The 18,098-nt window shown below is 42.0% G+C and overlaps 1 protein-coding gene across 1 annotated transcript; it reads left to right on the top strand.

Moving 5' to 3' along the window:
- Window positions 1-45: 45 nt before the first annotated feature.
- USP42 (ubiquitin specific peptidase 42) lies at window positions 46-17,731 on the top strand. The gene is given in 18 exon segments (XM_065732974.1): window positions 46-213; window positions 3,323-3,560; window positions 4,171-4,371; window positions 5,511-5,621; window positions 5,787-5,889; window positions 6,050-6,117; window positions 6,289-6,359; window positions 6,870-6,952; window positions 8,380-8,491; window positions 9,418-9,558; window positions 9,736-9,836; window positions 10,289-10,427; window positions 11,029-11,766; window positions 12,134-12,222; window positions 12,970-14,454; window positions 15,038-15,174; window positions 15,177-15,323; window positions 17,645-17,731. Coding segments are annotated over 17 exon segments (3,969 nt in total). The 5' UTR covers window positions 46-213; window positions 3,323-3,331; the 3' UTR covers window positions 17,659-17,731.
- Window positions 17,732-18,098: the final 367 nt, after the last annotated feature.

Genomic DNA, 18,098 nt, shown 5'->3' on the forward strand with positions numbered 1-18,098 from the left:
CGCTTCTCCCCCTTCTCCCCCCGCCGCCGCCGCCGCCTCCTTCCCTCCCCCCGCCCGCTTGCCCGGCCGGCGCCGGGCCCCGGATGCAAGAGGCCGGCGGAGGGACGTCATTGTTCCCCGACGGGCTGGAACAGGAGGCGGAGCGGGCCGGGCTGAGGCGGGGGCTGCGGCGAGGGGGACCCGGCTGCGCCGAGTCAAGCGGGGCCGAGCCAGGTAATGCGGCTGGGGGGGGTGGGGAGCGGCGGGCCCGGCGGCGGCCTGGCACGGCCCCGCAGCGCCGCGTGCGCCTCCCGCCTGGAAATCAATGGGCCGGGGGGAGGGGCCGGCCCGGGAAAGGGAAGGGGAAGCGCCCGGCGGGAGCCGCCGGCTCGGCCCGGCCCACCCCGCCCCGCCGGGCGCTCGCCCGCTGCCCGCCGTGCGGACGGAGGGGTGGGACCCTCGGGCGGGGCGGGGCGCCGCCCACAGCACCCGGCGGAGCGACCCAGCCCCGCGCCGCCGCCCTCCGTCCTCCTCCCGCCGCCGGCACGCGGACCCGGTGCTGCTTCCCGCGTCCCTCGTCCCGCCCCGGGGAGGGCTTCGCGTCGCCCGAACGCCGCGCGGCAGAGCCCCGTTGTTCCCGCCCGGCGCGGAGCCGGCTCTCTCAGGCCCCGCCGCCGCCGCCGCCGCCGCCGCCTCCCGCGCGGGGGGTCCCGGCTCGCCTCGCCGCCCCATCCCCCCGGCGCCGGGGAGCCTGGTCCCGCTTTCCCCGCCCCGTTGCCATGGCCACTGCCTCTCCGATGGGCGAGCCCTTCCCCGCTCCTGCCCCCGTCGGGCCGTGAGGCGCGGGCCCGGGCGCGGGAAGGGAGAGGATGCGGAGCCGGCCGGGAGGGCGGGCGCTGCGGCGGCACGCCCCGGCGGGGCAGGGCGCTGAGGGCGGCGGGGCCGCTCCCTCGGGGGCGTTTGCGGTCGTACCCCCGCGGCGCGGTTTTGTTCCGTGCGCGTGTTCTGCTTTTTACAGCCGCTGCCGACGAACGTTTTGTCGTAAGACACGTCGCGACCGCTCCCTCGGTGCAGTGTACAAAGCCTTAAGCCGTGACTTAGAGTCGCGGCATCGTCGCTGTTGGCAGACGTCGCTCGCTCCGACCCGCAGCATCCCGCGGCCGCTGCGCGGATCCCGGGCCGTTACCTGCTGCGCTGACTCGGTGTGCTGGGGACAGTCCGTGCACGCGAATGTGCAGAGGGAGAACGCCCGAAACGCGAACCGTGTCCGGTTACGTTCCGAGCGGAGTAGGGGCAGAATCTGTGTGAGCGTGTCTATGTAGGACGCCGGGAAAGGAAACGCTGCCGATATTTATAGTTTTAATACTTCGTTGTCGGAGAGGTGTTATGACCAAATTAGAAATGGATGTATTTTGAAAAAGTCTATCCGGTTTATCCTTGCTAGTGCCAGTACCTGCTGCTGTGCAGTGTGGGTGTCTGGTCCTGAGCCCTGCGTGGATGCAGCGGGAGGCGTGCCCCATTGTAACGCTCCACGGTTGTGCCAATAACGTTCTTGTGTTTTCCTTTGCAGTGCAGTTTTGATTCTGTTTCTCGTCCCTCAAATAGGTTTTAAATACGTTGTTGAAACATTTTCCCTTTCAATCAGAAAAAAAGGAGATGACACTGGTGTCTGCAGTTTGAAGAGTGGATCTTATCTGAAAGTCACTGGGCCCAAGCGCTGCCACCTTAGTCTTCCCGTAGGACAAGGATGCCTCCGTTTCTCAGTTAAATGAATTTTTCAGTTTTGCATATTATTTTCTTTGAAATGGAAAATGTATATAGAATGGATTTGAAGTGATTTTTTAATTGAAGATGTAAAGAAAGAAATTCATCACTCGAGGCTATGCACACAATTTGTCATTTGTGGGACTAGGAGTTCTCTAAATTTACTGTGCTTTGTTAAACGAGTCGTAAATCTAATCAATAGCCATAGAGTTTTACCATAAATCTGAAGCTCCTTCGTGCTGTTCTCAGTCATTCCAGTATAATGAACTAGCTGATGGTTTAACCCCCCTGCTGGGTTGGTTCCCTGTGCCTAACGAGTCCGTGTGTACTGCAGCAGGACAGCAGCAAGCGTTTACCCATAGGCAGTAATCTTAACTCCACATCCATTCAGCTCCTTACTACATGGACACAATTACACGTTTTTAAAGTGGTGTCATATTGAAACCTCATCGGTGTTTCAAAAAGGACTTTAAATCAGTTATTGACGTTGTCCTTGAGGGCTCAGGGTTTGTTTTATCATTTCCTTTTTATAGCTTACATTCCTCTGTTGTTTTACATAAGTTCATAAGTTCATAAGGTTGGAAAGGACCTATAAGATCATCTAGTCCAACCATCCTCCTATCCCTATCTCCACCCAACTACTAAATTAAGTCCTTTAGCACCTCATCTAAACGCTTCTTGAACTTCTTTTACAGCAGGGAAATGCAACTTTGCAAAGTGTAAGAAACAGATAGCCCAAAAAGCATCTAACTTTTCAGTTTGTTGTAGGAGTTGTGAGTGTGGCAGGCACAAAATAACATGTGTGCTCCTGCCATAGTTATAACCAAACAAGAATTTCATGGAGAGGCAGAAGAAACTCTGGCAGAAATATGTGCGCAGACATTTTCTTGCTCTCCTTTCTCTGGGCATTGAGGCTCAGAGGAATGTACCTCCCAGGAGTGCAGTGAGGCTGAGCTCTGCTGAATCTTAGCACACCGGGGCATGGATGTCCCTCTGCTCAGAGCTCCTTGTGGCTGGGAGGGCACACCTCGTGGTGCTGTCCCAATAGCCCTCACAGGTTGATTCAGAATCGCTAACTGATGTGAGAACAGTATTTAAAAGCTCTTACAGAATTGCAAGTAACCCATTTTGATTGATGTAGTAAACAGTGAGATAGAAAGTGAGCAAAGCAAAAAAGTAACAGCTAAATGCAGTTACTTTTGTGCACACAAAACAGAGGCAGGCTTTAAAGTCAAGGTGCTCTGTGGCTTACACCAGCAGTACATGAATAACTGCTGCCCTCCGGGAACGCCACATACACCTTTATATTTAAACAAACACTCCATAATTGTAATAGATTAAAATCCCATGGAAGTGAGAATGTCATCAGTTGTCAGTTCTGCGGAAGTTAAAGTTGTACTGATGGAGTTTTGACAGAAAGTTAGATTTTGTGTGTTTGGGATTTTCTTTACATCCTTTATGTTAGCTGTTCAGATCTTCAGGCTATTGCTTTGAGATTAAGTGACAGAATTCCTTCTGTTCTTCTCTTTGTGTATTGCTTGATGTTTTTATGTCATCCAGACCTCTGTCTCTGTTGCAGATATGAACAATGACCATAGTTAACAAGCTGAAATCTTCAAAGTCTAAAAAATCATCATCGGGGCAGTCTGGCAAATCCAAGAAACCCTGTACTGAAAATATGAAGTCACGCACTGCAAACTGGGGCCGGATACCACCTGCAAAAGATCCAAACCAAGTCTCTGTGAACCAAGGACGTGGAGGTGCTATTTATTGTAGATCATCCGAAAAATCTAAAGCTTTTGCCCTAAGAGATCTAGGTAAGTGTGGTCTTCTGTACTGCCTCTGTTTTCTTCAGTGCAAAGCAGAAGTAGGAAATGCAGTTCTTACTTGTTGCACTGATACAAAATGGGACTGCTGGGAATAAAGACTTCAACTGCTGTTTTGATTTGAAGTTTTTAAGTCCACTAAGACAAGTGAAGCAGATTGGTGTTGCAGAGCTTGATGTATTTACAGGCTGTGCTGAAATGTGGGGATAATTAGTAATACACACATTCATCCATGGTTTTTTTTTCTGTTTCTCAAAGAAAATGTGTTTTATTGCTCCCTGTGCAACTTTTTGAATGATAACAGTGCTCAGGGAAAGATCTGATATCTATAAGGTTGTCTGCTCTGATATGGTTTCAAAATCCTAAATTAGCTTCATTAATGAGTAGCTGTAGATGGAAAGGAACTTGGCATAAAATCACAGTGACAGTTCGTCTTGCCTTGATAAAGTTCAAAAGGAAGAATAAAGTGGGTTTTTTCCAGAGCAGTGTGTTGACCAGCAAATTTGAATGGTGATATTAAAGCTGTTCATAATGAGATTTTTTTTAAATGCTATTTTTTAAATATTTGTTCCTTATCTTTTAAAATATAATTTTCTTGCAGTCATTAATGATGGAATTGCTCCTCCACAAAGGATTCTTTTTCCGCCTGAGAAGATTTGTATGGACTGGCAACAAACACAAAATGTTGGAGTTGGACTCTTCAATCTTGGCAACACGTGTTTTATTAATTCTGCTCTGCAGTGTTTGACCTACACACCCCCTCTCGCCAACTACATGCTTTCCCTTGAGCACACCCAGTCATGTGAGTACTTTGTAACCCTGTTTGCAATCTGTGGCACTGCTCTGAAGTTGAAATAGCAACAGCAATTCTGTGAAGAAACTGTTCTTGTCTGATTTCTCCTGTAGAAGTTGGCTTGGAACATTATATTAACTGTGGGTTCAGAACAGCATATGGAGTGTGCTTCTGCATTTAATGCAGCATAGTGAGGGGAAAAAAAAAGATTTCTTGCCTCATGTAAATAATGAAACGCATTGGAAAGTAATGCATTTCATGAGCATTTGGCATTTGGGCTTTCTGCTGGTAGAAAGGGGATAGAATTTAGGGTGACAGATTCTCAGTCTTCACAGCTTAGGTTCCATAATGCGCTATACTGGAATAAATTGTGTGTTCACTGATGAACCAACTGAAAAACAACAGCAACAACAAAAAACTCACTGTAGAGAGCAATATGAGCTGGGCTCCTAGCAAATCAACTAGAAATTTCTGTGGGACTGCATTAAAACGTAGACTGGTTTTGTCCTAAATCAGGTCTTGTATCTTATATACTATTTTCTTTGAATTTTATTTTTATACTTTATTTAAGCCTGGAAGACTCTTTATTGTACCTGTGTATGTGTGCATTTACAAAGATACCTGTATGCTTTCTAATCTGCTATCTTATTATTTGTTCCTAGAAATTTAACTGTTTTCTTACTGTATGTAAAGGTTGTTTCAATTTAGAATCTCTTTGAAAAAAGGAGGGCAGAAGTACTATAACATACATTACTTTCCTTTCTCCCAAAGGATTCTTAGCTCTCTACCAAGAAGCTCACCTGACCGTGCTGTGCTGAAAATAACACACATGCTCTTAATGCTGCATCATCAGTGTCAGATATTCTCTCCTCGTGTATTCTGCTGTCTGGAGTTCACGTTCCTGTCAGCCTTTTAAAAAATTGACTTTGCAGTAGTCTTCTGTATTTCTCATAAGGAGATGCTTTTGAGTACAGGCTTGGTGAATTTTTTTACTCTATAGTTTTGTGTAACAAAATGTCACAAGACTGCTGGGATATTGGCATCCTAGGAGAACCGGATGAAGCACGGATGTCGTGTCTGTAGTTAAAATTTATTTGTAGCTATGTGTATTTCACTAGACTGGGCTGCTTTCTTCTTTCACCATTCAGGTGATTATCAAGGCTTCTGCATGATGTGCACTATGGAAACTCACATTAACCGAGTCCTGTGCTGCGCTCACAATGCCATCAAGCCTGCATTTGTTGTCCATGAACTTAAACGTAAGTGATTTCAGATGGTTTCCTTTTTTTGATATCTTTTAATATTTGAATATGATGCTTGTAAACAGTTTTGTTACTATGTGGAAGAGAGGGTTTAGAAGTAGGAGTTTTCTTTATTTTTATATGAGATAAATATTATAACCTTTTGACCTTTTTATTTCTTAGGAATAGCAAAACATTTCCGCTTTGGCGCTCAGGAAGATGCGCACGAGTTCTTACGCTTCACTGTTGAGGCGATGCAGCAAGCGTGTTTGCATGGATGCACCATGTAAGCATAAATGAATTACCTTCTGTATCTGCTCTAGCACTTTTTTATTCTTTGTTTGCTGTCATAAATGAAAGTCTTTGTCCGTGGTTTTCATAAAACTCTTCAAACAGTTCACTCTGTGCCTCAAATCTTCTGAAGTGTGACTGTCATTTATTTCCAGATTGGACAGATCTTCTCAAGCTACCACACTCATTCATCAAATATTTGGAGGATTTCTAAGATCCAGAGGTACTTCAAAACAGTATTACTGTCCTGGGAACTGATCTGTATCTGTTGTCTGCAGTAAAGCACTTTGTAGTGTGACTTAAATAATATGTATCATTGATGGGAGATTGGACTGTTGGTCTCTTTCACATATTGTTAATGAAGCTTTTGTTGTTTTGTTTTTTTTTAATCCAGTAAAGTGCTTGAACTGCAAAGCAGTCTCGGATACATATGAGGCGTTCCTTGATATACCTCTGGATATAAAGGTGTGGTGTTTTGTAGATACAGTTCAAGTTGTCTAAATACACGTATAACTTTGTGAAGTAAACTCGTTTAACTTAAAAACCATATATTGTTAGAACGAGAGCCAAGTGGTGATCGGGAGGTGAACTGGACTTGATCCTTCTGTGGAAGCCTTGTAAACCATCTCCACATTTGCACTGGCCTTAAGCTGGAAGAATAACTACTATATCTACATAAATGATAATACTGTTGTACTTTGTTGTTCTTCCTCAATATACGTGTAATTGTTAGACTGGTTAATTTGATGGTTCCCATTATTGATGACAAAGTACTGCAGATGCTGTCTGTGGTACTACCAAATTATTTGCTTCGAAGTAAGATCTCTTTCAAATTAACTATGTGCTGAGGATATCTTTCTGCTTCTTTCTTCACAGTGCTTGCTGGTTCATAGCAGTTCTAGGCATGAATTAGCAATAAACTACTAGCAAGTCTTTGGGATTCTGAATTAATGCTTTTCTTTCTTACCTCTCCAGACGGTTTCATCTGTTACCAAAGCTCTAGAACAATTTGTGAAACCTGAGCAGCTGGACGGTGAAAATTGCTATAAATGTAGCAAGTAAGATTATTACTAGTTACATATTCTTATTAGATACTGGATTGGTGTATTGCATGGCTTAGACCACAAGCTGCTTTTGGGCTGAATGTGGAAATGATGAGACAGCTCCTGTGTTGTTGTTGCTTTTGCTTTGTTTTGCTTAAACAACCGATGCACTGAAAAAATTCCAAACTTGAAATTAATAAGTACTTTGTAAAGATAACAAGAGAGGCCGTTAGCTGACATTATTTTATTGACAGTGTTGTCTGCTCTGTGGCTTGTCAGGCCGCCCAGATGTGCCTTCCGTGCTGAAATATCCCTATAGCCAGAAGTTAAAAGATGTCTGCCTCAGCTCACCGCTGCTTATCAAAGAGCTATGGACAACAGTTTGGGGTGGGAGGCAGCAGCAGGTTCCTGAAGATCCTAACATTCCTTGGGAAACAGATTTAGACTTAATGCTGGGGAATATGAGCTGGCTCTGTGATAAGTCATGTCTTTTCATTCCTACCGTGTTGTTGTTTTTTCTCTAGTGAAGGTGTCTGCCTCAAAACTTTGCATCTAATTACAATTTTCGTGGAATTTTATGAAATGCTTGGATTCTTTGTTTGTCTTGAAAAAGGGTTGTTTTTTTCTTAGGCATTCTCTGCTTTGGAACTATCTGCCTTGCATTTCGACAACAGAGTTTGAAAAGGGACACTTCTATTCTTTCCCTTTACTAGCTATCAACAGTATTTGTCTTGATGAAGTCGTTGTTGCATTTTGCTGCTTGCACTGCAGATCTTACCTTGGAGCGGACAGTGTACCAAACTTAAAATTAACAATTGTGTTCCCAAGAATTGCAGATGGTTTCAGTGTCCTTCCAGGCAACATCAGTGCATAAAGACATGTCAAACATCTCCCTCCTGTAGAATGACTGTGTGCTTCTCTTGTACGTTTGATGTTGATAGATGATGCATTTTGGAAACTATTTGCTGTAACTAGTCCTGAGGACTGAGGCTCCCTTGTTCCACTTTCAGTATTTGTATGCCACTAGAAAGATGAAATATTTATCCAGGATGTGAGTTCCAAGTAGCCACTTTTGTGTAACAAGAAATGGTACCTTGCCTTACCATCTAGTGACAGATTCCTGTTCTTGGTACGCTCTGACCTGTTACGAAGCCTCATATTTTAGGTGTAACAAAAATACATGTTCAGACATTTGTTTGGCTATCAACAGAAAATGTTCTAAATCCCTTATTTTTCATTCTGTAGAGATGTCCTCTCATATCCTGCCATCTTCTCTGTATTAACAAACCTGAAAGGCAGTGTATGGATTTATGAAAGAAAAAAACATATTATGCAAGTAAATATCATTCAAATAGCATAAGCATGTGTGAGCCATCAAAACTTATTTGATTTGGGGGGAAAAATACGATACCTTTAAACAGCTGTCTGTGCTTGTTTTTAAGATGTAAGAAGATGGTGCCAGCATCAAAGAGATATACAATACATCGCTCTTCCAATGTTCTCACAATATCACTGAAAAGATTTGCAAATTTCTCGGGTGGAAAGATCACCAAGGTATATTTACAGCCATATTACAACTCTAGCATCTTGGAATTGGACATTTCCAAAGGCCAGATATTCAGTTAAAAGTTGTTCATGTTTGTAGACAATAGCTATGGTCTTAAGAAAAGTCAGTATTACAACTAAGGCTTTTGCTTTCCCTAAATAACAGTGAAGTTCATGTTTGACCATAAGCATATACTTTACTCTAAAAAGACTAATTCAGCAGAAAAGAATACTATGCAGTGTACTTAAATTATCAAACATTGCTTATGGGAAGGCTTATTTTTAATGAATGTATACATACATATATACACATGTAGGCCACTCTGAAAGTAATGCCTCCTACAACAGATCTGAGGAGCACAACAACACTCTTTGACACAGCAAATCCCCAGCTACAAACCACTGTTTTTCAACAGTTACCCCCATAGGCAGTGCATATTTGCCAGTGATGGACAGGAGCCTGCATGCTGTGCTCATACTCACTGCACCAGCAGAGGTGAACCACTGTCACTGCTGCCACTGCTGAAATGCACCCCTCACTGTGCTCACACCCACTGTTAGGTTTGCATAAATGTTCACAAGTGTCCGTGGATAGCTATAGGGGCCGTTGCTTCCTCATGGAGGAACTCAGTTCCACCCCTTTGCTCCATCACTTCCACTCAGACACCGTTCTGCCGCAGTGCCCCTCTGCTGCCATCTGTCACACAGCACCAGCATGTCACGGAGTGTTGGTGGGGAGGTTCAGCCTCTGCTGCCATCCCACCAGCAGCCTCTGACATCACTGACCAACATCATGAAATAGGAGGCATTACTTTTGGAGCAAGCCTTGTAATTCTGATCCGTTTTTTGGAAATATTATTCCCAGGCTTGTTTCTCAAGCTAGCCAAAATGACGTGTTTGAGGATAACGTTTGTATTTTCTTGGTCTCTCATTAGGAAGTAAAATATCCTGAGTATTTGGATCTCCGATCTTATATGTCCCAGTCAATTGGAGAACCACTCCTTTATGCCTTATATGCGGTTTTGGTACACAGTGGTGGCAATTCTCAGGCAGGACACTATTATTGCTTCATAAAGGTAGGTATCAGTGTCATTCTAGCATGGTACAATTTGTGCTGGTGAACCAATTAAAACTGTTTTTAGAGCAGAATGTTTTGTTATGTGTTTGTGCATACTTTGTTCTGTGGTGTCCTATTAGGGACTTCATTTGGAAGACAAGCAGTTTTCTGATGATACTGTTGTCTTTATTTGCAGGCTGCTGATGGACTCTGGTATCAGATGAATGATGCTACAGTAGCACAAACTAACATCAAAACAGTTCTTGGTCAGCAAGCTTACTTACTATTTTATATCAGGTAATAACAGACATAAAAATGTGTTCAGAATGTACTTACTTTCCCATTATTTACATTTTTCTTCTTTTCAAGTGTTTTTCTTTCTGTTCTAGGAAAATACTATTTGTATAATTCAGTTTTGTCTAACTTGAAATTCCTTGTCATTTCTTAGTGTTCGCTGCTTGGCCTTGAGCTGCTGCACCATGCAAATTACTGTGTAGCTGTTATGTGCAGGTGGCTAATTCAGAAAAAGGGAGAAAGCAAGGTGGCAAGTTGTGTGAGGATAAGTTATTGCTCTGAAAGGGGTTGTAGGAAAAGCCATTATCTAATTTTCAGTTTGTAGTTTTGTTTAAGTCTTTCGTATATGACTTCTGTATCCCAAAAGCTGTTCCTCTAAAACCAGAGGGTAGGATTTAATCCATGAGTAGGCTGAAAGACAGACTGTGAACTAAGATCACTGCTCTTCTCTGAAGGCGCTACGATCTGACACTTGGAGAGCGTGCTTTTTACTTACCAGCACCAACTTATCCCCGTTCATTCCTTGGTCAGAGGGGGGCTAATAGCAAGCAGGCTGGCTTTATGGGACCACGACTTCCTCCTCATATGATTAAGGTAATTCAGGGGAGTAGGGAAGAGGGGTGGGGAGCAGATAATGGCACTAAATTGATATTGGAGTGTGGGATTTTTATTTGTTTTCAGCATCTTAGTTTCACTTTCCTTCCCACTGTGCAGCTTTCTTCACAGTTCTTATGCTACAGTTGGAATCATAGAGTCTATGTATATGTATTTTTCCTATCAGTGCCACTTTGGGTGAGATAGTGTGTTATGGTTTTATGATTTTTGTTATATTATTGATATTCCACATCATAACATCATGTGGTGTATTGAGAGTTAAAAAAAAAAAACAAAAAACCATAACATAGTGAAATCCATTTGTCTTATATCTGAGCACCAGAACATTTATTTCAGGGTTTTTGGGGTATGTTTAAAGGGGAAAATAAGAATATATGGGAATAGTTTTACACAATGTTAAGTTGTTTGAATGGGTTTCAAAAGTGACTCATTTGAAAGCGTTATGAAGTAAAATGAAACTAACAAGTAAACGTCTATTGGATTTATATTTGTAAGGGCAGAGGTTTTTTCTTCTTAAATGTGTAGGTAAGTTGTAGAATTTGCACGTATCCATCTTGCAATCTCTTCTTTTTAAATACAGAATTCGAGTCGTCTGAATGGAAATGGATCTTTAAAAGAGGATCCCAGTACCATTGGTGTCACCTTAAAAAGGCCATCTTCAGCTCCACCCACAGCCTGTGTGCAAAACTGGGCAATTACCAGGCCTTCTATTACTGACCCCTCAAAAAAACAGAAGATCACTATCAGTATTCATAACAAATTGCCTGCACGTCAGAGCGTGTCGCAGCCTAACTGTCTTGTTGCTTTGGAGGATGAGGAGCAAAACAAGCCTGTTCCTTCATCCACTATTACAAATTCTTCTGCAGCAGAGTCTACCTCAAATGCATCTACAATGTTAGTTGCTACCAGTGTTTTCAAACAAGAAGTTTTGGATGAAATTTTTGTTGAGCCAGCAGTGAATGGAAATCCTAAACTCAGCTCTGATAACATAGTCTCTTATGGTACAGAATCTTCAGGAAAATCTGAGGAGGAGTTGTCAAAGGGCTTATTTAAAAGGAATTGCAACGTAATGTCGTCTAATGGAATTTCAATTGGAAAGGTAGTCCATACATTGCAGAATTCCCATTCTTCCTGTCAGAATGCTGAAGAGGAAAGATCCCAGCACGAGCTGCCAAAAAATGATTCACTAAATGGTGCTATTAGTTTAGATAATGAATCTAAAGAAAATGGACTGAAACTTGATGATTCCAGTTGCCAAGTCCAACCTGTTAAACCTTCCGAAATGTTGTTTTCTAAAACCAACGGAGTGCTTGAAACAGTAAGTTATATTTTTTCCACCTAGAATTTCTCACCTATGATGTATGTAGGAATGCTATAACATTCCCAGTTCATGTGAAACACATGGCACAGATTTGTTCATAGCACTTTGTGATATCCCATTAGAATTTGCAGAGCTGAACTGATATTAGAACTTTCCAACTTAAGTGCAGTTGAGATGAAACTTTAATAAATTTCATAAAGTGTATTTTTGGGAGTGAGTTGGGGTTACATGTAAAGTATAGATAGTGCTTATAACTCAGAGTGATCTTGTTTACATTTAATGTAGAAACTCTGAAAACACTAGTCTGCAACACTGCTACAAGTACCATTTTTTCTGCCTGCTAACTTCTACATTTTAATTGTAGATGCCTATAGCTTTGTCTCCAGTCCCTCAAGAAATAATCTTAGAGTCCTTTACATACGGCCAGTTCGACAGCTTGTCAGAGGAAATAAGGTAAAATGAAAACAGTTTGATTACAACAAGATCTTATGCAAGTTTTTCATGGTTTTACCTGCCTACATTCTCTTTAGTTGAAAGAAGAAAGTCAGTAGAGAGAATTCTGTGCCATGGGTCTAGTGTTATTGTGTATAACACTAGATGTATAGAATATGTGCATATTACGTTAGTGTTAGAGCAGAACTGGTGAGCAGCACAGCCTCTGGTGCACGTTGGTACCTCGTGGTAAAGTTTTGTTTCTTCATAGGATGTTTTTCCACTTTTCTCTGATTTCTGTAGAAGCGATGTCTAGTTCTCCTTTTGGACAGCCCTAGGTTATGTAAATGTAAATTCTCATCTCCTCCTCTCTTGTGTTTGGGAGACAGTGAGAAATCTGTGTTTCAGCTGTTGTTTTTTCTAGTTGGAGTGGGAAAAAATAGAGCTGCTTTGGCTATTGATGGTAGCCAGAGCAGCAAATGGAAGAGGACGGATGTGTTGGGATTTTTTGCTTGTCTCTCTTACTGCAATACCAGCAGAAGCAAGATGAAAAAAAGCATTTTTTTTCTGGGAGCTGAGGAGAGTGTAATAATCACTAGATAGGTTTTCAAATTGAATGGTTTACAGGGGGTGCAGGAGTCACAAGCTTTTTGGTGGGTGGGTTGTGTTAGATGCTTTTGTTTGTTTTTTTTTTACATAGTTTTATTTAACAGAATTTTTACTTATAACATTCATCTCTCTTATGAAAAATGTTCTTATTCTGTGCAGTGGCCCTGGACCTCAGAAATCTTTTGAGAATGATTCTCTTATGGAAACAGTAGTGATGGAAGCACTGTTGGTCTACGAAGAATCCAGGAAACTTCCTTCTGACTTAAGCTGTGAGGCTGGGAATCTTTTTATTCAATCAGATTCAGAAACAGTTTCTACCAAAGAAGTTGCTGAAAGTATTACAACAAAAGCTGATAATGCACAACCCAATGTCAATGGTCAGCACAAGGTTAGGAAAAGATCCTTGGACGCTGAAGATGAATTCCTTGAAAATTTTGAGTCTGAAGACAGTGGCAACAAAGACAAACAAAGAAGATCAAAAGAACCTGATCTCATTTCAAAAGAAAATCCTTTGTATATCAAAGGGTCTCCCGAGACTGAAGAGGAATTAGGGCAGACTTCCTCTATCAAGTCTGATGTTGAATGTAGTTCTAAACAACCTGCATGTGTGGATACTGCAGATAAATGCCAAGACACAAAGGACATATCTAATAACTACGTAGAGGTACCACCTGTTAATGACTCCTCTATTACAAAGCTGGATAAAGTTTTGGAGAGTCAATTTTCTAGAGACAATGAGGGACCAACTGGTAGGAATTGTGAAGAAAGTATGCATAGGAAAAAAGATAAAAATATATATGATTCTAAAAAAAGCGACAAAGAGCACTACCGAAGAAAGAGAGTACACTCTGATACAGAAGAGAGGGAGAGACAAAACAGCAGAGCAGATGGGCGCTCCCACAAGAGGAGGTGCTCTCCTAGTGTGGATATAAATAAGCAAAGTCACCATAAGCAGGAGCACTGCAATGAAAACAAGTACAGACCTTTCTATTCTGAAAGAAACAGCCCTGATGTCAGCAGAAGCTCTGGGAAATATTCTCATTACAGATCTCGAAGCAGAGGACGAGAACAGGGTAGGAATAGATACTACCATTCCAAAGGAGAGAGAACTTGGAGCAGAGAAAGATACTATCAAGATGAACCACGGAGGTGGCAAAAATGCAGACACTACAGTGATTACTATTACCCTCATGCTAAAGGAGATAGTCGAGAAAGAAAGTTCTCCCATTACAATAAAGATTTTGACAAATCAAGTCAAGCTTACAACAGGTCACACAAGGATTATCATTACAAAAGCAGGCGGCCTCACAGCTCACTCTCTAGAGAGGAGGATGTATGTTACTTCAGCAGCCACAGAGCAGACTCACGGCATCGTTCAGTACCTCAGCAGCAATCTGAAAAGTATTCTCACGAAAGACAGACACTTCCACCTGTGTTAGTTCATCAAAGCTTTGAGGACTCTTCCCCCAGAAATGACAAACAAAGCAACAGAAAAAGGAAATATGTAGAAAGTAGTGAAAGTGAAACAGAAAAGAGAAGCAGAAAGGTAGAAAAGGAGATTTTGGATGATCAAAAGATGAAAAAATACAAGAAAGTCAAGAAGAAAAAGAAGTCTAAAGATAAACATCGAGAGAAGGATTACAAGTAAGCAAGGATTCCAGCATACTCAGCAATTTTTTCCTAATTCCTTTCTGGGTTTCTCATATCTTCCTTTTTATTCGTTGTTTCCAACTTAGTTTTATAGCATGATCTGGCTGGGGACCATGTCTTTAGGTTGATCAAGTGAAGATAGGAAAGGTATTGCTGAATTGTTAGAACACTATATTTGGACCACATAGTTAGAATCATATTCTAATCACACCATTCTTGATTAGGTAACAACAGGTTTTTTTTTTTAATTGCATATATTTCAGAACTAGCCATTGTTAGGGACTCGTTTACAAACCAGGATCTATTGTCCTTCAAGCTGAGGGCTTAAGTATGCTGCATCTGAAGTTAGATGTGCACAAAGTACCACAGAATAGCTGACACGCTGCAAACCATCACCTGTGGTAAAATAAATGTTTCGTATATAGGTTCATAGGTTCATAAGGTTGGAAAGGACCTACAAGATCATCTAGTCCAACCATCCTCCTGTCACTATCCCTACCCAACTACTAAATCAAATCCCTAATATGCGTCAAGTGCCACATCTTTTTTCTATTTTTAACTTGCATGTTTCCTTCAGACTTTATGATTCGGATTTCTCTGTGCTCCACTTTGACAATGACAATCGCAAACGTAAGAAAAAAAAGAAAAAGGAGGAAAACATCAGGAAACTGAAAGGCTTCTTGGAACACTTAGATCCTCGTGACCAGAAGAAAACAGCAGGGAAGGACAGATCTCGCTCTCCAGCTGTTTACGTGAGCAATACAGAAATGAGGACAGTAAACAACCCAACAAGGAAGGGAAGCCTTCCTGTACAAGTGAAAACAAGAACTACACCTCCACTGCATCCAATGATTATATTAAAGGTAAGGGGCCACTGGGTGCTTAGAGAATTCCTCTTTAATTCATATAGAGGTCATTAAAACAGTCTTTAAATGCTCGCTGAAATCTCTGTAGCAGGTACAGCCCAAATAGTCTGCACGAATATTTAAAGAGAAAGATAAGGTTAATAAGCTTTTTTTTTCCCCTGTGCGTGAAGGATCACTAGGAAATAGTCTGAAGAGGTGGAGAAACAAATCTTTTGGGTTTAAATGTGAAGGTTAAGTGGTGAACAGGAGGGAGAGATGCAAAATACCATACCATTCAGTACAGCTAACTGAGACAATTAAGGAGGCTGGGTAGTATAGAGGGAAGGTGAGGCTTCCAGGTTGGTACTGCTGTACTGAAGCACTGTCTTCCTAAAAAAGACTGCCAGAATAATCTGTTTTAAGAAAACACTGTGTTCAACATTATCATAAAACAGATCTCCTGCTGACTGCTTATTCAGAGTAACACAAGTTGGTGGGAATACAGACATAGCTTTATTTCAGCTGTAGATCTACCTTCTCTTAATCACACTGAATTCACAGTTCTTAACCCTCCAGAGAATCTTTTGCAATGTAACACCTGAAGAGTGTGTTTAATTCCTGCTGCTGTTTTAATCATTGTTGAGTTCCTTCTCCTGTTAGTATAGGGTTAAAAATACAGAGGAACAGACTGACAGAAAGAACAGCTGTTTCCCAATTTTTAGTATAAAAAAAAGTCAAGTTTGTATTTAGTCTTCTGTACAGAGAGTACCAGACTGAGTCCCTGATTGAATTCACACTGAACTCTGTACTTCTCATCATCCTGACTTGGACTCACAGTAGATAATACAGTTTAAGTTAATTAGCTGTAGTGTTACGTGATGAAGATTGCACACTGCAACAAATTCCACCTCTAATCATCAAAGTTGACATTTTCCACTATTTTTTTCTAAACAGAAGTATGTGTTATCTAAAAGCAATATTAGATGGCTTCATGCTACTGACATGAAGTCACAGTCCCAGTTACTGCGATGTTTAACGAGAACTTGCAATAGGATAAATTGCTGCGTCAATTAGCATCATTTGATTTAGTTGTAGGACTGTAGAGGCATACTGACTCACCAGGGCTGTCAGGTTTCTAAAGGCTCACTCTTGTTTTAATGCATTCATACATCCAAATATTTGTGTGTACAGTGTATCAGTACTCTGAAAAATACCAGCTGCACTACTGGCAAGTCTGCATCTGTTCTTAAAGACAATCTCCGTCCCTGCCCAAATCTGTTTACCTCTTATAGATAAGAGAAGTAATCTCTGAAGAATATAGCTTGCTATCAAGGGCAAACTTCATGTTGAACTTTTACATTTTATACCTACCCATGATTATCAGTTGGCCTAACAGTCTCCAGCCACAGCTGGTGGCTTCAGGCACTGAAATCTTCAAGGTGAAGTACAGTTGTTGAGGAACACGTTTGTATTTTAAGATGTTGACAATCAGAAGTTTTAACCTAAAGATGCAGTACTTTGGAGGAGGCTGGCTGATCACACATTCTTGGCAGCTTTAATACAGTATCTATCCCTTTGTCGGGGGAAAAAAGTCTGGTTTTTTTACAACAGTACTAGTCCATATTTATGATGCTAATGACAGAAGAATCCCAATTGTAGTAAATTTTGAGCATCTCTGTTGTCACTGATAAATCAGGAACAGCACAGGTGGAAGTGCATCTCCTCTCATGCTCTTCTGACTCCTCTGGCCAGCAGATGGCAATCTTTTTGTTCTCTGCCAGTCAGGAGTAGAGTAAAAAAAGTGTAGTGCACCTTTAAAATAAGCAAGGGACAGACCAGGAAGGTCCGAGAAGGACGTGTTAGGCTGTGCCTTTCACCCAGACTCATGTTACTGTGAATAAGGTGAATGAGAATGGAGATGCCTGTAGTGATAACTTGTGGTTTAAGAAAAATGCAGATAGAAGGGAGAAGCATTCGAGCCCTTCTCCTGCGTTCTGATGCTCTCTAGCAAGTTTCTGAAAGCCTCTGTTGGTCAGCATGACCACAAGATGGTTAATAAAACAAGGATGCTGTCTAAGCAAACCTGCAGATAAGCTCTACCATTTGCTATTAGAGCAGGTAGGCTTGCCCTAGTCTTCTGTACCATGAGCAGAGGTGTTGGGCTGAAGCAGTCACTTTGCTGGGAGGTTCTCTGGAGCCTTCCCAGGTCAGTGCAGCCCTGTGGTCACAGAAGCTGCGTGCAGGTGTGGGGCTGCTTCGTTTAGAAATGAGACCACTGAGCCAGACAGCTGCACCTCGACTCATGGCAGGGAGTGACATTTCTTCTCTTTGTCTTTCAGATGCAAATTACTGATTGAAGCCTTCAATTCCCAAACTAGACCAACCACCAAACCCACCAACTTCTCACCATCAAAACCGACTGCGTTACCATAGGTTCATAAGGTTGGAAAGGACCTACAAGATCATCTAGTCCAACCGTCCTCCTATCACTATCCCTACCCAACTACTAAATCCAATCCCTTAGCACCTCATCTAAACGCTTCTTGAACCATTGTGACCCTCACCATCAGTGACTTTAACCACCAATCAAAGCCACCACCTTCAGCCATCAGTACCAACAGCTCAACGTTATCAAAGCAACACGAACCATGGAAACGGGAAAACCACCATGACACAAAACCCAATCATAAGTGGTGCTTCAGATTTCTGTGAAGAATTTTACCATGAAAGAACTTTTTTTAGTTTTTAACTTGAGACTTTCTTTTTTAAAATGTACTTCTAATCCAAAAGAGT

This window comes from Cyrtonyx montezumae, unplaced genomic scaffold, assembly GCF_038088225.1.
Source record: "Cyrtonyx montezumae isolate F1298 unplaced genomic scaffold, pur_monq_1.0 scaffold_16, whole genome shotgun sequence".
NCBI classification, from domain to species: domain Eukaryota; kingdom Metazoa; phylum Chordata; class Aves; order Galliformes; family Odontophoridae; genus Cyrtonyx; species Cyrtonyx montezumae.